We start from the raw sequence: 23228 nt of genomic DNA, 5'->3' as shown, positions 1-23228 counted from the left end.
GGTTACCAAATGTTAAACAAATGTCTCAGTCTTCAACTTGTTGGTTTTCATATTAGTAATAGTTGTTGTTGTACATGTTAACAATAGTTGTTCTTGTACATGTTAATAATAGTTGTTGTTGTACATGTTAACAATAGTTGTTCTTGTACATGTTAACAATAGTTGTTGTACATGTTAACAATAGTTGTTCTTGTACATGTTAATAATAGTTGTTCTTGTACATGTTAATAATAGTTGTTGTTGTACATGTTAATAATAGTTGTTCTTGTACATGTTAATAATAGTTGTTCTTGTACATGTTAATAATAGTTGTTCTTGCACATATTAATAATAGTTGTTCTTGTACAGGTGTTATGTGGCATTGTGGGAACAAAACGTTTCAAGTTTGATGTTTGGTCCAACGATGTTTCTCTAGCCAATGAGATGGAGTCAACTGGTCGACCAGCTCAAGTTCACGTCTCAGAAGTTACCATCAAGTTCTTGCCCAAAGATACTTACATTACTGAGGAAGGTCCTCAAGTTAAAGGTACAACAACACACTTACTAAGGAAGGTCCTCAAGTTAAAGGTATAACAACACACTTACTGAGGAAGGTCCTCAAGTTAAAGGTACAACAACACACTTACTAAGGAAGGTCCTCAAGTTAAAGGTACAGCAACACACTTACTGAGGAAGGTCCTCAAGTTAAAGGTATAACAACACACTTACTGAGGAAGGTCCTCAAGTTAAAGGTATAACAACACACTTACTGAGGAAGGTCCTCAAGTTAAAGGTACAACAACACACTTACTGAGGAAGGTCCTCAAGTTAAAGGTACAACAACACACTTACTGAGGAAGGTCCTCAAGTTAAAGGTACAACAACACAAGTCTAGGATCCAGAGGCCAAATCTCAGTGTGACAGCCAGGGTCCAAGAATTTAAAAAAAAAAAAAAATCTTATAGAATTAAAGATAATATTTTTCTATAGGTATTTTTCTATAGGGGTTGTTGAGGTGGTTTGGTCATTTAGAGAGAATGGATCAAAGTAGAATGACATGGAAAGCATATAAATCTATAGGGGAAGGAAGGAGGGGTAGGGGTCGTCCTCGAAAGGGTTGGAAAGAGGGGGTAAAGGAGGTTTTGTGGGCTAGGGGCTTGGACTTCCAGCAAGCGTGCATGAGCGTGTTAGATAGGAATGAATGGAGGCGAATGATACTTGGGACCTGACGATCTGTTGGAGTGTGAGCAGGGTAATATTTAGTGGGTTGCTTAAATGTGCGTGGATGTAGTGTGGATGACAAGAAACAGATGATTGCTGATGTTATGAATGAAAAGAAGTTGGATGTCCTGGCCCTAAGCGAAACAAAGCTGAAGGGGGTAGGAGAGTTTCAGTGGGGGGAAATAAATGGGATTAAATCTGGAGTATCTGAGAGAGTTAGAGCAAAGGAAGGGGTAGCAGTAATGTTAAATGATCAGTTATGGAAGGAGAAAAGAGAATATGAATGTGTAAATTCAAGAATTATGTGGATTAAAGTAAAGGTTGGATGCGAGAAGTGGGTCATAATAAGCGTGTATGCACCTGGAGAAGAGAGGAATGCAGAGGAGAGAGAGAGATTTTGGGAGATGTTAAGTGAATGTATAGGAGCCTTTGAACCAAGTGAGAGAGTAATTGTGGTAGGGGACTTGAATGCTAAAGTAGGAGAAACTTTTAGAGAGGGTGTGGTAGGTAAGTTTGGGGTGCCAGGTGTAAATGATAATGGGAGCCCTTTGATTGAACTTTGTATAGAAAGGGGTTTAGTTATAGGTAATACATATTTTAAGAAAAAGAGGATAAATAAGTATACACGATATGATGTAGGGCGAAATGACAGTAGTTTGTTGGATTATGTATTGGTAGATAAAAGACTGTTGAGTAGACTTCAGGATGTACATGTTTATAGAGGGGCCACAGATATATCAGATCACTTTCTAGTTGTAGCTACACTGAGAGTAAAAGGTAGATGGGATACAAGGAGAATAGAAGCATCAGGGAAGAGAGAGGTGAAGGTTTATAAACTAAAAGAGGAGGCAGTTAGGGTAAGATATAAACAGCTATTGGAGGATAGATGGGCTAATGAGAGCATAGGCAATGGGGTCGAAGAGGTATGGGGTAGGTTTAAAAATGTAGTGTTAGAGTGTTCAGCAGAAGTTTGTGGTTACAGGAAAGTGGGTGCAGGAGGGAAGAGGAGCGATTGGTGGAATGATGATGTAAAGAGAGTAGTAAGGGAGAAAAAGTTAGCATATGAGAAGTTTTTACAAAGTAGAAGTGATGCAAGGAGGGAAGAGTATATGGAGAAAAAGAGAGAAGTTAAGAGAGTGGTGAAGCAATGTAAAAAGAGAGCAAATGAGAGAGTGGGTGAGATGTTATCAACAAATTTTGTTGAAAATAAGAAAAAGTTTTGGAGTGAGATTAACAAGTTAAGAAAGCCTAGAGAACAAATGGATTTGTCAGTTAAAAATAGGAGAGGAGAGTTATTAAATGGAGAGTTAGAGGTATTGGGAAGATGGAGGGAATATTTTGAGGAATTGTTAAATGTTGATGAAGATAGGGAAGCTGTGATTTCGTGTATAGGGCAAGGAGGAATAACATCTTGTAGGAGTGAGGAAGAGCCAGTTGTGAGTGTGGGGGAAGTTCGTGAGGCAGTAGGTAAAATGAAAGGGGGTAAGGCAGCCGGGATTGATGGGATAAAGATAGAAATGTTAAAAGCAGGTGGGGATATAGTTTTGGAGTGGTTGGTGCAATTATTTAATAAATGTATGGAAGAGGGTAAGGTACCTAGGGATTGGCAGAGAGCATGCATAGTTCCTTTGTATAAAGGCAAAGGGGACAAAAGAGAGTGCAAAAATTATAGGGGGATAAGTCTGTTGAGTGTACCTGGTAAAGTGTATGGTAGAGTTATAATTGAAAGAATTAAGAGTAAGACGGAGAATAGGATAGCAGATGAACAAGGAGGCTTTAGGAAAGGTAGGGGGTGTGTGGACCAGGTGTTTACAGTGAAACATATAAGTGAACAGTATTTAGATAAGGCTAAAGAGGTCTTTGTGGCATTTATGGATTTGGAAAAGGCGTATGACAGGGTGGATAGGGGGGCAATGTGGCAGATGTTGCAAGTGTATGGTGTAGGAGGTAGGTTACTGAAAGCAGTGAAGAGTTTTTACGAGGATAGTGAGGCTCAAGTTAGAGTATGTAGGAAAGAGGGAAATTATTTCCCAGTAAAAGTAGGCCTTAGACAAGGATGTGTGATGTCACCGTGGTTGTTTAATATATTTATAGATGGGGTTGTAAGAGAAGTAAATGCGAGGGTCTTGGCAAGAGGCGTGGAGTTAAAAGATAAAGAATCACACACAAAGTGGGAGTTGTCACAGCTGCTCTTTGCTGATGACACTGTGCTCTTGGGAGATTCTGAAGAGAAGTTGCAGAGATTGGTGGATGAATTTGGTAGGGTGTGCAAAAGAAGAAAATTAAAGGTGAATACAGGAAAGAGTAAGGTTATGAGGATAACAAAAAGATTAGGTGATGAAAGATTGAATATCAGATTGGAGGGAGAGAGTATGGAGGAGGTGAACGTATTCAGATATTTGGGAGTGGACGTGTCAGCGGATGGGTCTATGAAAGATGAGGTGAATCATAGAATTGATGAGGGAAAAAGAGTGAGTGGTGCACTTAGGAGTCTGTGGAGACAAAGAACTTTGTCCTTGGAGGCAAAGAGGGGAATGTATGAGAGTATAGTTTTACCAACGCTCTTATATGGGTGTGAAGCGTGGGTGATGAATGTTGCAGCGAGGAGAAGGCTGGAGGCAGTGGAGATGTCGTGTCTGAGGGCAATGTGTGGTGTGAATATAATGCAGAGAATTCGTAGTTTGGAAGTTAGGAGGAGGTGCGGGATTACCAAAACTGTTGTCCAGAGGGCTGAGGAAGGGTTGTTGAGGTGGTTCGGACATGTAGAGAGAATGGAGCGAAACAGAATGACTTCAAGAGTGTATCAGTCTGTAGTGGAAGGAAGGTGGGGTAGGGGTCGGCCTAGGAAGGGTTGGAGGGAGGGGGTAAAGGAGGTTTTGTGTGCGAGGGGCTTGGACTTCCAGCAGGCATGCGTGAGCGTGTTTGATAGGAGTGAATGGAGACAAATGGTTTTTAATACTTGACGTGCTGTTGGAGTGTGAGCAAAGTAACATTTATGAAGGGATTCAGGGAAACCGGCAGGCCGGACTTGAGTCCTGGAGATGGGAAGTACAGTGCCTGCACTCTGAAGGAGGGGTGTTAATGTTGCAGTTTAAAAACTGTAGTGTAAAGCACCCTTCTGGCAAGACAGTAATGGAGTGAATGATGGTGAAAGTTTTTCTTTTTCGGGCCACCCTGCCTTGGTGGGAATCGGCCAGTGTGATAATAAAAAAAAAAAAAAAAAAAAAAAAAAAAAAAAAAAAAATTCAGGGAAACCGGTTATGTTCATTTAGTCGGACTTGAGTCCTGGAAATGGGAAGTACAATGCCTGCACTTTAAAGGAGGGGTTTGGGATATTGGCAGTTTGGAGGGATATGTTGTGTATCTTTATACGTATATGCTTCTAAACTGTTGTATTCTGAGCACCTCTGCAAAAGCAGTGATAATGTGTGAGTGTGGTGAAAGTGTTGAATGATGATGAAAGTATTTTCTTTTTGGGGATTTTCTTTCTTTTTTGGGTCACCCTGCCTCTGTGGGAGACAGCCGACTTTTTGAAAAAAAAAAATAAACCCCCCCAAAAAAAAATTCGATCAGTACTTTGAAAGATATAGAGGTGTGAAATTGACCCTCAGTGACCAGGTGGCGGCAACATCCCTGACTTTCGTAAAGTCGCATTTTTTTCATTTTACTGTTTTGTTCGTTTTTTTCTTTTCTAATTTTTTTCCAGTAACGTTTGTGGCCTGTGAGACCAGTATAATACATAATGTATATATGTACACCCTTTGTATTCAACACAATAGCCGCACTAATATTTTCATCATTATTTTGTTTACAGGAATTGCTTACAACAAAAAACATGCAAAAATGTTGTATATTAGTAATGTTCTGTTATGTATTTACATATGTGCAGTCATTGGACACGTTCCTAGAACTGTTATAGTCTTTGAAACAAGGTGTCATGCACAATGGTGTCATACTCATCTGTGGACCAGTATGATTTTATATTATGCTTATAGACATGAGGCATAAGCATTATTGTTGCAAAAAAGCAAAAACACTTCAGCCACAGTCGTCTCCTTCCACCGGTGGACGACGAAGTGCTTTGTCCTGGAGCTGCTGAGTCAGCGGCTTGGGTCCCAGACTCACTCCCAGTCTGGGCTGGTGCCACATGCTGCATGCTTGTGGCACCACCGCCACCTACTGTCACATGTGGTCTATCCATCCCAATTGTAGTCACATCATCATCACTCAGTCCTCTTGGAATTGCATATGGTATAGGCACTATATGCAGTGTACCATATGGTACAGATAGAGAGACTCCAATGGAAATAAGTCACTCTGACTTTTTTGGGTTATCCTAGGATCTTTACATATATGCTGCTATGTATCATACTCTACGTAACTGTATTTGTGCCTACCTGAATAAACTTACTCGAGCACATGTGGTGTCTTAATTTATTCAGCATACACAAATACAGTTACATAGATTATCATACATAGCAGCTTATGTATGGAGAACCTAGGATAACCCAAAGAAGTCAGACAAAGTGACTTATTTCCATTAGGGCCCCTGTACCATATGGTACCATTGTATCATATGGTACCATTGTATCATATGGTACCATTGTATCATATGGTACCATTGTACCATATGGTACCATTGTACCATATGGTTCAAAACCATAGAATTCCTCTTCAGATCCACTTCCATCAGTGTTAAAACTATAACTTGGGAAGAGGAGAGTCAGAATTTGCTGGGGAGTGAGATCTTCCTTGCCGCCAGGCATGATGAACAAAGCGTACTGAGATGGCGTTCCCACAATGCAGTGTGGGTGCCCCGATTTTTTGTTTACTGCACATTGGCCACGCAGACCCATTCTCTTAGGTGTAGGCCTACCAGCCTTCTCGCTCTAAATTTGAAGCCGCAAGAATTTTGGCATAGATTTACGTCTTGGACCCTGGCGTCAAAGTCATAGATCTACAGGGTAGACCCTGAAAGGGTTTAAGGTGCAGCAACACATAAGTTTTTCCTCTGGGAAACCCTAGTAATATTGGAGTGGTGGTACTGGGGTGCTAGTACTAGAGTGCTAGTACTGGACTGCTGATACTGGAGTGCTAGTGCAGGAGTGCTGGTACTGGAGTGCTGGTACTGGAATGCTGATACTGGAGTGCTGATACTGGAGTGCTGATACAGAGTGCTAGTACTGGAGTGCTGATACAGAGTGCTAGTACTGGAGTGCTAGTCCTCGAGTGCTAGTACTAAAGTGCTAGTACTGGAGTGCTAATACTGGAGTGCTAGTACTAGAGTGCTAGTACTGAAGTGCTGAAGCTGGAGTGCTAGTGCTAGAGTGCTAGTACTAGAGTGCTAGTACTGGGCAATGTTTGTAAATAATTTTGACCATTTACAAATTGTTAAACTTATGTTACTATGTATGATAAGTGTAATTATGCATAGGTCTATGTGTAAGCCTACATGTAGCTCTACATATAGGCCTGTGTGCAGGTCCACCTAAATAACCTTAACATCTCAGTAGTGTGAGAAAAGCTGAAGCTGTATGGTATTTAACCTCAACACTGTCAGGTGACTCCTCTACAACTATCTACGTTAGTACAAAGTGTAAGATGCTTTGTAATAATATATCGTAAATGTTAAAATGTTCGAGGAATTGACTTCACATATTTTCCGTGAATTGAAGGAGATCGATTGCCTTATATTCTCAAGGTGGAGTATGATACCTGTGCATCTACCATGCAGTTATTGCTAGTTATTATGTCTGTGTCATTGTTGAGTCTAGCACTTATTGCTAGTTATTAACCCTTTGGGGGTCGACAGGTCCTCTCAGAGACTTGCTCTCAAGGTCGGCCAAATTTCAAAAAAAAAAATTATTTTTTCTTATGAAAAGATAGAGAGTCTTTTCCCAATCATAATGACACCAAAAGTGTGAAATTTGATGGAAAACTTACGGAATTATGCTCTCGCAAAGTTAGCGGTCTCGACGATGTTTATGCATCGGCGATTTTGCCCACTTTGAGCCCTATTTTCGGCCAATTCCAGTGTACTAGTCGACAAAAATCATAACTATTTTGCTAGAACTCCATTTTTTCTATCGAATGAGTACAAGAAACCACCCATTTACCGATTTCAACTATCCAATAAAGTGGTCAGAATTTAGCAGTTTTTCCAATTTCACACAAATTTCAAAAGATGCCAATTTCCAAATAGGGTCCAGAATAAACAAGAAAGACATTCCTGGCACTAAAATAACAAGTTCTCTGTTCGTTAGTCACATCCCCAGGCCCCTCTTATATTTCTTTGGCTTTCCACTTTGAATTTTTATTCTTACAAAAAATAGAAGATTTACTGTTATGCAGACTACTGCATTAGTGTAGAAATGGTATAAATAATATCAGTGCACTCGTGGAAGAATATTAGACTCACCAGTTGACGTGTATTGGACGCCTGGCATGATTTGTTTACTTTTGAACTTTGGTAAAAATCGAACATTTCTGCTAGTTTGAGCTCAATTTCAAGGTACTTTTCATTGTAAAACCAGTCAAATTCATCTCAATTTCTGTAATATGTCTTCTGTTCTATAAAATGAGACCAAGAAAACTAGAATACAACAATAAATACCATATGAAAATACAGTGCAAAGTCGCTGTTTTAATCCAAAAACACGGTCAAAGTTTTTTTATCTCATTACGCACTGTGTGCTGCAGGATTTTTTTTTATACTGCGCACACTGACCACATAGACCCATTCTTTCATATGTAGGCCTACCAGCTTTTTCTCACTAGATTTGAGGGTGCTAGAATTTAGGCGTACTAGTACGTCAAAAACCCTGGGTCGTAAGACGTACTAGTACATCCGAAACCCCCAAAGGGTTAAGAATGTCATTGTTGTGGGTCTAGCAGTTACTTCTAGTTATTATTACCTCATCTTCCACTGTCTTCCATATACATATATAATCTTTGTGTTTAATTGAAAAAAAAGTGATGGTAGGTGAAGCATCTTCAACTAAAAGACAACCAGGTGGTGCATATAAAAACACCCAGGTGGTACACAAATACACCCAGGTGGTGCATATGAAGACACCTAGGTGGTGCACATGAAGACACCCAGGTGGTGCACATGACACGCAGGTGGTGCACATGTCATGAATTCATCAACTTGTCAGTATTACACACCATTAATAATTATAAGCAAGAATACCAGTCATTTTTAAGTTAAAACTCACTGATACACATTGTAAATAAAGGACCTTCCCTGTACTCTGCTATGTGCAATAAATAGTAACCTTACTGTGTAGGATAAACCATCTATCATATACAACTTTTGGTTTAAAAACATGTTTTATTAAATATGAATATTGGTTATTATTGAAAAAAATATTGGTTAATAGGGTTATGAAAGCTTATTCTTTGGGTAGCAGTGGAAATGGGCTGTGGGCAATATTTTTATTAGTGAGTTTGGGTTTCAGAAAGACCTGCCTAGTATGGGCCAGTAGGCCTGCAGCAGTGTTCCTACTTTCTTATGTTCTTAACATATTCTTGTCTGTTTTAGGACTGAACACGTACTTTATTCTGGGTTTTGTAAATAAGCAAGTGAGTGTGGACACTCTGGGAAGTTGTGATGACCAGTACACAACTCTTAATGAATCCAAGGTGTGTATACTTTACTTTCTCTTTATTCTAGTTTAAGCAAGACATTAATAATAATATATTTCAGCATTTACAGTGACTCTACAGAGATGGCTGATATTTAATTGTACAGGCATTATTATTACAATCAAAAGAAGTGCTAAACACATGAGGGTCATACAGCACAGCTATTGTACATGCAGAAAGCCCATAGTTATGCAGAGTATTTGTTTCAGACTTATAAGTTTAAACAGTGTCAGTTTTGATTTAATGCAAGTTTTCCTCCCAGACTCTTTGAATCATGTGCAAAAATTATGTATAATTTGAATAGTGGGAATTTCAGTACTGTGACCACTCACAATATTCATTATTCACAGTAATTAAGATCTTGCTGTACTGTGTATATACTTATTAAATCTACTTATTCAGATTCCACTCAGCATTAATACTCAGACATTTATTGCTACCATCACTTTACTTGTACCTCTCAGAAACTGTTATTGTAATTGACTATCACCATCACTTGTACCTCTCAGGAACTGTTATTGTAACTATCACCATCACTTGTACCTCTCAGGAACTGTTATTGTAACTATCACCATCACTTGTACCTCTCAGGAACTGTTATTGTAACTATCACCATCACTTGTACCTCTCAGAAACTGTTATTGTAATTGACTATCACCATCACTTGTACCTCTCAGAAACTGTTATTGTAACTGACTATCACCATCACTTGTACCTCTCAGAAACTGTTATTGTAATTGACTATCACCATCACTTGTACCTCTCAGAAACTGTTATTGTAATTGACTATCACCATCACTTGCACCTCTCAGGAACTGTTATTGTAACTGACTATCACCATCACTTGTACCTCTCAGGAACTGTTATTGTAACTAACACTGTCAGTCAAGTTTGTGTTAATATTTTTTTCATAAATAAGGGAAGAGTTGTGTCTTGAACCTCAGACAAGTGAGTCCATCACAAGCCTTTACCCTCTCTCTCTCTCTCTCTCTCTCTCCTTTGTTTACAATTATGTTATTACTATTTTGTTAGTCATCTTTTCCTGTTAACATTGACTTTTTTAAATTTAGAGTTTTGTGTTGTTAAGTTGCAGTTTTATAACTATAGCATAGGCACACCTCTGGCAAGACAGTGATGGAGTGAATGACGATGAAAGTGTTTCTTCTTTTTCAGGTCACTCTACCTTGGTGGGAAACAGCTGATGTGTTAATAAAAAAATAATCTCATCAATTATCTTAATTATATTAAACTTAGTACATTAAAATAATGTAACTTAAACTCTACAGGTCTACAGTGATAAGTAATTTTAAGTTCAGGTTTGCCTGAAATACTCTACACAAACTTGGCCTTTTTAATGTATGAGATAAACGTACTTTAATTTTGTAACAGTTATATATGTTTTGGAAAAAAAAAATGAATGTTTTTCTGTATTTGCAAACTACTGTAATAATTGTGGAAAGCATGGGTGGTGATGTTACAGTTCTGGAGGTGGGAAGTACAGTGTCTGTACTTTGAAGGATGGGTGGTGATGTTACAGTTCTGGAGGTGGGAAGTACAGTGCCTGTACTCTGAAGGATGGGTGGTGATGTTACAGTTCTGGAGGTGGGAAGTACATAGTCTGTACTCTGAAGGATGGGTGGTGATGTTACAGTTCTGGAGGTGGGAAGTACAGTGTCTGTACTCTGAAGGATGGGTGGTGATGTTACAGTTCTGGAGGTGGGAAGTACAGTGTCTGTACTTTGAAGGATGGGTGATGTTACAGTTCTGGAGGTGGGAAGTACATAGTCTGTACTCTGAAGGATGGGTGGTGATGTTACAGTTCTGGAGGTGGGAAGTACAGTGTCTGTACTTTGAAGGATGGGTGATGTTACAGTTCTGGAGGTGGGAAGTACATAGTCTGTACTCTGAAGGATGGGTGGTGATGTTACAGTTCTGGAGGTGGGAAGTACATAGTCTGTACTCTGAAGGATGGGTGGTGATGTTACAGTTCTGGAGGTGGGAAGTACATAGTCTGTACTCTGAAGGATGGATGGTGATGTTACAGTTCTGGAGGTGGGAAGTACAGTGTCTGTACTTTGAAGGATGGGTGGTGATGTTACAGTTCTGGAGGTGGGAAGTACATAGTCTGTACTCTGAAGGATGGGTGGTGATGTTACAGTTCTGGAGGTGGGAAGTACAGTGTCTGTACTTTGAAGGATGGGTGGTGATGTTACAGTTCTGGAGGTGGGAAGTACAGTGTCTGTACTTTGAAGGATGGGTGGTGATGTTACAGTTCTGGAGGTGGGAAGTACATAGTCTGTACTCTGAAGGATGGGTGGTGATGTTACAGTTCTGGAGGTGGGAAGTACAGTGTCTGTACTTTGAAGGATGGGTGGTGATGTTACAGTTCTGGAGGTGGGAAGTACAGTGTCTGTACTTTGAAGGATGGGTGGTGATGTTACAGTTCTGGAGGTGGGAAGTACAGTGCCTGTACTCTGAAGGATGGGTGGTGATGTTACAGTTCTGGAGGTGGGAAGTACAGTGTCTGTACTATGAAGGATGGGTGGTGATGTTACAGTTCTGGAGGTGGGAAGTACAGTGTCTGTACTCTGAAGGATGGGTGGTGATGTTACAGTTCTGGAGGTGGGAAGTACAGTGTCTGTACTCTGAAGGATAGGTGGTGATGTTACAGTTCTGGAGGTGGGATGTACAGTGTCTGTACTCTGAAGGATGAGTGAGGGTATTACAGTTCAGTACATTATTTGAACTGATGCCCATGTGCTTCTGGCCAGACAGCTGCTGACTAACAGATGATGAATGGGTTTCATTCTTTGGGTCACTCTACCTTAGTTTAAAAAGCTGATGAGATACAAAGACAATGATATCTATTATATTTTGTTTCAGGACAGCAAAAAAGCTTCAAGTTTGCCCAATATACTAGACTGTGGAACAGAGTCGGACGGAAATGGTAACACTAAAATTAAGACCATGACTGGCGGTGGGACAAAATTTCGTCGCTCTTTAGCACCAGCAATTGATCTTCCACGTCTAAGACTTCCCAGACTTTACAGAAACACTGATAAAGGTAACCGTTGTTTAACATTATCTATAACTAAGGGGGAAGTGGATTAATTATTAACCATGTCAAGCACCTTTGTTTAACATTTCTATTATCTATAACTAAGGGGGAAGTGGATTAATTATTAATCATGTTAAGTGACATTTATATTATCTATATCTCCAGGGGGGGAACTGAATTAATTATTAATTCATGTTCAGGTGCTAAACCCATGTGGGTCATTTGGCACAAGACGTGGTGAGGGTATGATCCTCTGTCTGCTGAGAGTGAAACAGAGGATCAAACCTTCACCATTGTATTACTGTCACTGTAGTGATGGTGAGATATTGTATTACTGTTCTCTGGTCACTGTAACAGTGTTACAATGTTCTCTGGTCGCTATAACAGTGTTATAATGTTCTCTGGTCACTTTAACAGAATGTTATAATGTTCTCTGGTCACTATAACAGAATGTCACTTTATAAGCAGTCTTTACACACTAAGTTAATATATTAAATAACAAAAAGGCACAATACCGTGACTGGAACGATACACAAATAACCCGCACATAAAAGACAGAAGCTTACGACGACGTTTCGGTCCGACTTGGACCATTGACTTTGTCAATGGTCCAAGTCGGACCGAAACGTCGTCGTAAGCTTCTGTCTTTTATGTGTAAGTTAATATATTGTTATTGTTGTTTCAGCTAAGGCAAAAACTACATCTCTGCCCAAAATTGGCAGCAAAAATGATAACAATCTCAAGGTAAGTAAGCAACTTTTATTGTCATGGTAACTTTTTAAGTCATAAATGGTCATGATAAACTAAGTGGAGTAGATATATTCTAGCTCACAAATCATACCATGGGTGGGGACTGAACTTGCGGTTAGTGAGATGCAAAACTCCAGTTTTACGACTTGCTAACCGCAAGTTCAGTCCCCGCCCATGGTATAGTTTGTTTGCAATCGTGTCATTACGATTTTGTGAGTCAGTTATTCTAGCTCTCTCTTAAAGTAAAATCAGTTTGAATTATGTGATATATTAGGGTTAATATTTTGAGGTGGAGAAGTATTAGAGAATTCTGGGTGATGTTGAAGATTTATGTGAAACAAGGCAAGAGGAGTTGTGTGTGTGTATTTCAGCCTGTAACTGTTGCCCTCTTCAGCACACTTATTATTATTAAAGATTAGCCGGTATTCTCCCGGCCCGGGCCTTTTCCAAGTGGTGGCCCGGCCTTGGCTCCCTCTTTAGGGAGTGTCTGAGACCTAAGTCTCCCATGGGAGGAGGCACAAATACCTCCTCATCTTTGGGACTAACTGTCCCCAGGCCTAGCCACAAGCTAGGCCTCTCTGGTCCACCATCTCCACCCCAAGGGGCTAATGGGAATGACAGTCTTATGAGCTAAAGGCTCGAGCTCAGGCACCTACCCTACCCTAGAAGGGCTGGGCATGGTATCGATCATTTCAGCACACTGATGAGGACTTCATTAATAGAGTTTGTTGATCACATCTTTATCCCGAGGACATTGAGCTTAGTGTTCATGTGTTCTACTCACTCTTCTCTTCTGTACCAGTTGGTATCATTAAGTAGTTAAACTAATACCTCATTTATAGACCAGAAGATCTGCAGTACTGTGTGTGTGTGTTTGTGTGTGTTTGTGTGTGTGTGTGTGTGTGTGTGTGTGTGTGTGTGTGTGTGTGTGTATGTGTGTGTGTGTGTATGTGTGTGTGCATGTGTGTGTATGTGTATGTGTGTGCATGCGCGTGCATTGTGCGTATGTACGTACATACCTATTTGTGGTTGCAGGGTTGATTCATAGCCCTACCTCTCGCTTGTCGCTGCTAGGTCCACTCTCTCCCTGCTCCATAAGCTTTGTCAAACCTCTTCTTAAAGCTGTGTATTGATCCTGCCTCCACCACATCACTCTCCAGATTATTCCACTTCCTGACAACTCTGTGACTGAAGAAATACTTCCTAACATCCCTGTGACTCATTTGAGTTTTCAACTTCTAGTTGTGACCCCTTATTGCTGTGTCCCATCTCTGAAACATCCTGTCCCTATCCACCTTGTCAATTCTTCTCAGTATTTTGTTGTTATCATGTCCTTGCTATCCCTCCTGTCCTCCCATGTCATCAGGCAGATTTCCTTTAACCTCTCCTTGTAAGTCAAACCCCTTCAGCTCTGGAACTATTCTTATAGCAAACCTTTACACTTTCTTGAATTTCTTGACATGTTTGACCAGGTGTGGGTTCCAAACTGGTGCTGCATACTCCAATATGGGCCAGAAGTACACAGTGTGCAGTATCTTGAATGATTCCTTACTTAGGTGTCAAAACGCTATTCTTAGGTTTGACAGGCACCCATATTCTACAGCAGTTATTGACACTTATGCAGCATATGGAAATCTTTATTCAGGAAACGTTTCGCCACACAGTGGCTTCATCAGTCCAATACAAAGAGGAAGGCGTAAGGAGAGGAGGAGAATGAGGTAATCAGTCCCTCAACCTGGAGTCGATGTGTTCAGTCCATCAATCCATCGGTTTTTCAAACCATTCATCACAGCAGTTATTGAGTTGGTGTGTGGCTCAGGAGATGTGCTCAGTAGAATGCTCATCCCAGGATCCTTTTCCTTGAGTGAACTGTGCACTCTTTGACTCCCTAGGCTGTACACTGTCTGCAGTCTTCTTTGTCCTTCCCCAAACTTCATGACTTTACACTTGCAGGGGTTAAACTTCAAGAGCTATTTATCAGATCAGGCTTGCAGCCTGTCCAGATCTTGTAGACTTACTTGATCCCCATCCACTTGTATTCTTCTCATTAGCTTCACATTGTCTTCAAACGGGACACCTCTGAATCTATCCCTTCTGTCATGTCATTCATGTATACTAGAAACAGTACCGGACCTAGATCTGACCCTTTTGGAACCCCACTCGACACATGCACCTACTGTGATGTCTCTTTACATACCAACACACCTTTCCATCCTTTCAGGTATTTCCTGATTCCCTGTTTCTTTAGCTTTTCAACCAGTCTCTTGTGTGGTACTGTATAAAATGACTTCTTACAGGCTAAGAATATGTAGTCTAGTCATCCTTCTCTCTCCCATCTTACTTCTGTTGCCTTGTTGTAGAAGTGCAGTAGGTTTGTGACACAGGATTTCCCTTCCCTGAAGCAATGCTGAGTCATATATGACCCCATTCCTTTCTAGGTGTTCCACCACTCTTCTGATAATCATCCTCATAACTTTACATACTATACATGTCAGCAACACAGGTCTATAGTTCAGTGCTGCTTGTCTGTCTCCTTTCTTAAAAATTGGGACTATGTTTGCTTTCTTACACACCTCAGACAGTTGCCCTGTTTCAATAGATTTATTGAAGATTATTTTAAGTGGCACACATAGTGCATCTCCACCCTCTCTCAGAACCTATGGAGAGATGTTATCTGAGCCTACTGCCTTTGAGGTGCCTGGTTCACTTAGCAGTTTCTTTGCCTCCTCCTCAGGTGTGTGCAGTGTGTCCAGCACTTGCTGGTGCACCCTACTTTCTTGGTTTGTTAGAAGCCTCTCTCCATTGTGAATACCTCCCTGAATCTTGAGTTGTGCTCCTCACATGCTTTTAGTCGCTCCCTGTGAGCTCCCCTTCTTCCTTCCTCAGCCTGATCACCTGGTCCTTGACTGCTGTTTTCCTCCTGATGCGGCTGTATAACAACTTTGGGTCAGATTTGACTTTTGATGCTATATCATTCTCAGATATATCAGATCACTTTTTAGTTGTAGCTACACTGAGAGTAAAAGGTAGATGGGATACAAGGAGAATAGAAGCATCAGGTAAGAGAGAGGTGAAGGTTTATAAACTAAAAGAGGAGGCAGTTAGGGTAAGATATAAACAACTATTGGAGGATAGATGGGCTAATGAGAGCATAGGCAATGGGGTCGAAGAGGTATGGGGTAGGTTTAAAAATGTAGTGTTAGAGTGTTCAGCAGAAGTTTGTGGTTACAGGAAGGTGGGTGCAGGAGGGAAGAGGAGCGATTGGTGGAATGATGATGTAAAGAGAGTAGTAAGGGAGAAAAAGTTAGCATATGAGAAGTTTTTACAAAGTAGAAGTGATGCAAGGAGGGAAGAGTATATGGAGAAAAAGAGAGAGGTTAAGAGAGTGGTGAAACAATTTTAATGTTCATTCAAAAAGAGAACAAATGAGAGAGTGGGTGAGATGTTATCAACAAATTTTGTTGAAAATAAGAAAAAGTTTTGGAGTGAGATTAACAGGTTAAGGAAGCCTAGAGAACAAATGGATTTGTCAGTTAAAAATAGGAGAGGAGAGTTATTAAATGGAGAGTTAGAGGTATTGGGAAAATGGAGGGAATATTTTGAGGAATTGTTAAATGTTGATGAAGATAGGGAAGCTGTGATTTCGTGTATAGGGCAAGGAGGAATAACATCTTGTAGGAGTGAGGAAGAGCCAGTTGTGAGTGTGGGGGAAGTTCGTGAGGCAGTAGGTAGAATGAAAGGGGGTAAGGCAGCTGGGATTGATGGGATAAAGATAGAAATGTTAAAAGCAGGTGGGGATATAGTTTTGGAGTGGTTGGTGCTATTATTTAATAAATGTATGGAAGAGGGTAAGGTACCTAGGGATTGGCAGAGAGCATGCATAGTTCCTTTGTATAAAGGCAAAGGGGACAAAAGAGAGTGCAAAAATTATAGAGGGATAACTCTGTTGAGTATACCTGGTAAAGTGTATGGTAGAGTTGTTATTGAAAGAATTAAGAGTAAGACGGAGAATAGGATAGCAGATGAACAAGGAGGCTTTAGGAAAGGTAGGGGGTGTGTGGACCAGGTGTTTACAGTGAAACATATAAGTGAACAGTATTTAGATAAGGCTAAAGAGGTTTTTGTGGCATTTATGGATTTGGAAAAGGCATATGACAGGGTGGATAGGGGGGCAATGTGGCAGATGTTGCAGATGTATGGTATAGGAGGTAGGTTACTGAAGGCAGTGAAGAGTTTTTACGAGGATAGTGAGGCTCAAGTTAGAGTATGTAGGAAAGAGGGAGATTATTTCCCAGTAAAAGTAGGCCTTAGACAAGGATGTGTGATGTCACACATCTTAGGAAAAGTTGGAGGGAGGGGGTAAAGGAGGTTTTGTGTGCGAGGGGCTTGGACTTCCAGCGGGCATGCGTGAGCGTGTTTGATAGGAGTGAATGGAGACAAATGGTTTTTAATACTTGACATGCTGTTGGAGTGTGAGCAAAGTAACATTTATGAAGGGATTCAGGGAAACCGGCAGGCCGGACTTGAGTCCTGGAGATGGGAAGTACAGTGCCTGCACTCTGAAGGAGGGGTGTTAATGTTGCAGTTTAAAAACTGTAGTGTAAAGCACCCTTCTGGCAAAACAGTGATGGAGTGAATGATGGTGAAAGCTTTTCTTTTTCGGGCCACCCTGCCTTGGTGGGAATCGGCCGGTGTGTTAATAAAAAAAAATAATTCTCATATTACTACTAGACCTCTCTCTTTATCCATGCATATTCATTTCTGGTTCTTTGGCTCAGCTCAGTGCTGCCTCACTCTTTATTGTGTACTGTGTATTCGAAACTCAGGACCATGTGATTCCTGGTGCCAAGGGAAATTTTGTGTATGATTTCCCGTCTGAAATGTTGAAGGTGAATACAAGGTCCAGCCTTGCTGGTTCATCATCTCGTCTTTCTTTCGTTGTGTCTCTAACATGTTGGTGCATGAAGATTTCCAGCGCTACCTCCAGCATCTTGGCTCTCCATGTCTCCGGTCCCTCATGTGGCTCCATATTTTCTCAGTCTGTCTTCTTGTATTTGAAATCCCCTTGCTTATGTGGGCCCTTCTGGCCACCTCGGTTGTTGTGGGTACCATCATTCTGTTATTCTGACTGTGTTGGTATACCATAACTTCAGCTTCCTTTCAAGAATTGTATTGGGGGGGAGGGGGGGTAGGAGGTTGGTGCAGGCTGAAGGTGTGGTAAACAGGACTGGATATTATAGTAGGCTGGTGTTGTGGTGTTATTAGTGCTGGGGGGAAGGACTGTGGGTGTGGAGTGTGGTTTGTGTTTGGTTGGTGTGGGTTGGTAGGGGTTGAGGGGATGCTGTGAGTGGTACTGTGGGCACTTGTGTTTGTCTCTTGGTACCTGCTCTGTCTCCCCTTCTTGCCTCTGGCACCTTCTTACTCTCTTAGTTGTTCCTGTTCTTTTGCTGTCGAGGTACATTCACTGGTATTTTAGGGAACCCTTTAACTGTGGTTTCCTCTGCAGGATCTTGTTTTGCACCATTTCTGTCTTGAATGTCAAATTTGATTGGGTAGTTCTTTTCCTTTGAGGACTACCCAAGTCTGAAAATTTGTCAATTTGTTTATGTCTTCTCCTGTTCCTGCAATGATGCTCTCAAACTCTTTTACCTTCCCCTGTCTTCTTTTGTGATAGGTCTTCCCTTCTGCCTCATGGAGCCCATGAAAAATAAGCAGCCTCTCCCTCTTTTCTCATTTCGTTTCTGTCCATAACTCTGGATTGCATTTAAGTATCTTGTTGATTGTTTCTCTTATCATATCTCAGATGTCCTGGTGGCCTGATATTTCCTCAAGGGACTTCTTTATGCCTTCCCCTCCTTCAGTTCTCTCACTGTCCACTGAAGTTCCTGCATCCAGCACTTTGCTCCTATCAGTCCTCACCTCTATATCCCACTTCAGAACTTCCAGTTTCTCCGACAGGCTCTGTATCTTTGCCTCGGCAGCAACAGCTCATAACTCTTCTTGATCTCTGTAGGTATCTCCTCCATTGAGTTGCAAAACTTGCAACTATTGATTGTGCTCTTGATCCTTTCTGGCAATGCTTCTTTATCATTCCAGCCATCCCCAGTACCCTTGTCTCTTTGTCCAGACATTTTTTTTTTTTTTGGGGGGGGGGCTTAGTGCAAGTGTAGTAGTTTCGTGTTTGTGTTCCTTGTCTCCCTGACCATTGTTTAGTACACACTATACTTACTCTTCTTTGTTAATGTTGGAAGCCACAACATTGGTAGCAGTGTTGCTAGTTTTCTCTCTGGGTATATAACATAGTAGGATCCCTAGGTAGGTTAATGCATGTTTTAAAACTGATGGTACATACAACAATGAATATTAACCCCAGCATCATGTAGACTAGAACTCTCCTCTCTTCATTAATGAGAGTTAAAGGAGACTACATTAGTGTATGACATAGTTTACAGTACACTATATAGAAGGTGTCATTAATTATACTTATAAACTGCTATGGGATACAGTAAACTGAGAATTAATGCATGATGCATATCAATAAATGAAGGTAAGAATATTATTAGTTGTTTGTCTATTGTCTGTAATGTAACTATGATAATACTTACTGGGTATATATGAGGTACATCATATGCTGTTAACCTCTCAGTCAACTGATGGTTATTACCCCCCTCTCCTCTCTTCGTCCAAGAGTTTGGAGCTGTCCTCTGCTTCCTTGGATCAAACCTTATTGCCTTCCATTTTCAGGTGCTATATGACCTTTTATAGTTTAGTGCTTTCCTATCAGTATAATAATAATAATAATAATAACTAATGATAATACAGGTTGAGCATCACTAATCCAGCATCAACGGGACCTGTAGGGTGCTGGATTAGTGATTTTGCTGGATTATAGAGTGACTAGGCTAGAATACACTTAACCCAACAGCTAACCACTTCATGCTACCTTTGAAATACCCAGTAAATCAGTACAAGTTGATTAACTCTTTCAGTGTCGCTACCCCAGCTCGGAAACTTGTTCTCAGTGTCAAAGTATCATCCCCTACCCCCCATTTTATCTTATGAAATGATGGAGAATCTTTTTCCAGAGGTAATGAAACCAAAAGTACAAAAATTGATGGAAAGTTTAAGGAATTTTACTCTCGCAAAGTTAATAGTCCCAGCACTATTTACGCATCAGCAATTTCGCCCACTTTATGCCCTATTTTTCACTAATTCCATTGTTCCAGTCAACCAGACTCATAGCTATTTTGCTAGTATTCCTTCTATTCTGTTGATTGAGTACAAAAAATGCCCATTTACCTTTTTCAACTACCCAATAAAATGATTAGAAATTGGTAATTTAGTCAATTTCACACAAATTTCAAGAGATGCCTATTTAAAAATAGTGTCTAGAATAAACAATGCAGACATTCCTAGCACAAAAATAACATCATGTCTCCAGGTCTCACTTAATATTACACTTGCTTTCCACTCTCAGTTTTTATTCACACAAAAAATACAAGATTTACTGTTATGCAGACTAGTGCATTATTTCTATAAGTGTATAAATAATGTCAACCCATTTGCGATCGTGTATTAGACTGGCCACTTGGACGTGTATTGGACGCGTGACATGATTTGTTTACTCTTGAACATCGGCAAAAGTCGAACATTTCCACTACTTTGAACTCAGTTTCAAGGCACTTTCCATCCTGAAACTAATCAAAATAATCTCTGTTTTTGTAATATATCTTCCATTCTATCAAATGAGACCAAAAAACTGAGAATACAACCATGAAATCCATAAAAAAAATACATCACAAAGTCAGAAAAGCAAATTGGAATGGCTTGCCTGTGTTTACAAGTGATGCCAACAGTATTTATGCAAAAGCAGCAGCAGATTGGTGAGGCGACCTGGGAAATTAGAAATTACACAAGCTGAAATTAGTGCCGGATTAGTGATGGAACTGGAATAGTGATTGCCAGATCAGTGATGGAACCAGAATAGTGATTGCCGGATCAGTGATGAAACCGGAATGGTGATTGCCGGATCAGTGATGGAACCAGAATGGTGATTGGTGGATCAGTGATAGAAACAGAATGGTGATTGGTGGATCAGTGATAGAACCAGAATGGTGGTTGCCAGATCAGTGATGGAACCAGAATGGTGGTTGCCAGATCAGTGATGGAACCAGAATGGTGGTTGCCAGATCAGTGATGGAACCAGAATGGTGATTGCTGGATCAGTGATGGAACCAGAATGGTGATTTGTGGATCAGTGATGGAACCGTAATGGTGGATGCCGGATCAGTGATGGCTGACCTGTAATATTACTACTACGGATAATATTAATACTAACAATAATACTTAAAACAAAGTCAAGTTTTACAGTAATAACTTATACATGTATATCACATAAAGCAACTTCCAGAGTTATTCATACAACTGATAACTTGTAAATGAAAGTTGATCTATCATGACAATGTTATTTATATAGACACTGTTAAGTAAGTAAGTTGTACACAAACACAGTTACATAGATTATCATACATAGCAGCATATGTTTATTCAGCATATGTTTATTCAGGTATACATAAACACAGTTACATAGATTATCATACATATTAGCGTATGTTTGGCTACAGTGAATGTTCTGCTGAATGTTCTCTTTAGTGTTCTACTCGACCTTGGAATATTGATCATATGCTAACAAAAATATTGCTGGTTTGCATGGCCAAAGTTCAGTTTTTGTTTGAGTTGACAACAAAATAGCAGCCACTGAGATAAAATGAAAGTTCCTGCCTAGAATGGACCAGTAGGCCTCCTGTAGTGCTCCTTCCTTCCTTCCTTCTTGTCTTCTTAAATTGCATTATGTTAAACCTTGTGTAGGTTACTGGTTATGTTATCAGCACTGTGGTGGTGGGAAGTACAGTACCTGCACTATGAAGGAGGAGTGGTTGTGGGAAGTACAGTACCTGCACTATGAAGGAGGAGTGGTGGTGGTGGTGGGAAGTACAGTACCTGCACTATGGAGGAGGAGTGGTGGTGGTGGTGGGAAGTACAGTACCTGCACTATGAAGGAGGAGTGGTGGTGGTGGTGGTGGTGGGAAGTACAGTACCTGCACTATGAAGGAGGAGTGGTGGTGGTGGGAAGTACAGTACCTGCACTATGAAGGAGGGGTGGTGGTGGTGGTGGTGGGAAGTACAGTACCTGCACTATGAAGGAGGGGTGGTGGTGGTGGTGGTGGGAAGTACAATACCTGCACTATGAAGGAGGGGTGGTGGTGGTGGTGGTGGGAAGTACAGTACCTCCACTATGAAGGAGGGGTGGTGGTGGGAAGTACAGTACCTGCACTATGAAGGAGGGGTGGTGGTGGTGGAGGGAAGTACAGTACCTCCACTATGAAGGAGGGGTGGTGGTGGTGGTGGTGGGAAGTACAATACCTGCACTGAGCAGGAGGGGTGGTGGTGGTGGTGGTGGTGGAGGGAAGTACAGTACCTCCACTATGAAGGAGGGGTGGTGGTGGTGGGAAGTACAGTACCTCCACTATGAAGGAGGAGTGGTGGTGGTGGTGGTGGTGGGAAGTACAGTACCTCCACTATGAAGGAGGGGTGGTGGTGGTGGTGGTGGTGGAGGGAAGTACAGTACCTCCACTATGAAGGAGGGGTGGTGGTGGTGGTGGGAAGTACAGTACCTGCACTATGAAGGAGGGGTGGTGGTGGTGGGAAGTACAGTACCTGCACTATGAAGGAGGAGTGGTGGTGGTGGTGGTGGTGGGAAGTACAGTACCTGCACTATGAAGGAGGAGTGGTGGTGGTGGTGGTGGTGGGAAGTACAGTACCTGCACTATGAAGGAGGAGTGGTGGTGGTGGTGGTGGTGGGAAGTACAGTACCTGCACTATGAAGGAGGAGTGGTGGTGGTGGTGGTGGTGGGAAGTACAGTACCTGCACTATGAAGGAGGAGTGGTGGTGGTGGTGGTGGTGGGAAGTACAGTACCTGCACTATGAAGGAGGAGTGGTGGTGGTGGTGGTGGTGGTGGTGGGAAGTACAGTACCTGCACTATGAAGGAGGGGTGGTGGTGGTGGGATGTACAGTACCTCCACTATGAAGGAGGGGTGGTGGTGGTGGTGGGATGTACAGTACCTCCACTATGAAGGAGGGGTGGTGGTGGTGGGATGTACAGTACCTCCACTATGAAGGAGGGGTGGTGGTGGTGGTGGGAAGTACAGTACCTCCACTATGAAGGAGGGGTGGTGGTGGTGGTGGGATGTACAGTACCTCCACTATGAAGGAGGGGTGGTGGTGGTGGTGGGAAGTACAGTACCTCCACTATGAAGGAGGGGTGGTGGTGGTGGTGGGAAGTACAGTACCTCCACTATGAAGGAGGGGTGGTGGTGGTGGTGGGAAGTACAGTACCTCCACTATGAAGGAGGGGTGGTGGTGGTGGTGGGATGTACAGTACCTCCACTATGAAGGAGGGGTGGTGGTGGTGGTGGGAAGTACAGTACCTCCACTATGAAGGAGGGGTGGTGGTGGTGGGATGTACAGTACCTCCACTATGAAGGAGGGGTGGTGGTGGTGGTGGGATGTACA

At 41.5% G+C, this 23228-nt stretch overlaps 1 protein-coding gene across 5 annotated transcripts in view; it reads left to right on the top strand.

Annotated features, from left to right (window-relative positions):
- Positions 1 to 23228, top strand: part of Ac13E (Adenylyl cyclase 13E) — a 111481-nt gene that overhangs the window by 49633 nt on the left and 38620 nt on the right. For all 5 annotated transcript variants that reach the window (XR_011394650.1, XM_053798037.2, XM_053798036.2 and 2 more), the window contains 4 exons: positions 349 to 526; positions 8743 to 8843; positions 11730 to 11910; positions 12590 to 12648. Coding sequence is in view for 4 of the 5 variants with exons in the window: in XM_053798037.2 (XP_053654012.1) it covers positions 349 to 526; positions 8743 to 8843; positions 11730 to 11910; positions 12590 to 12648 (519 nt within the window). In the remaining variant the exon portion in view is untranslated. The remainder of the gene's footprint in view (positions 1 to 348; positions 527 to 8742; positions 8844 to 11729; positions 11911 to 12589; positions 12649 to 23228) is intronic.

Source organism: Cherax quadricarinatus, chromosome 93 (assembly GCF_038502225.1).
Source record: "Cherax quadricarinatus isolate ZL_2023a chromosome 93, ASM3850222v1, whole genome shotgun sequence".
NCBI lineage: Eukaryota > Metazoa > Arthropoda > Malacostraca > Decapoda > Parastacidae > Cherax > Cherax quadricarinatus.
This window is presented reverse-complemented; position numbering and strand designations above follow the sequence as displayed.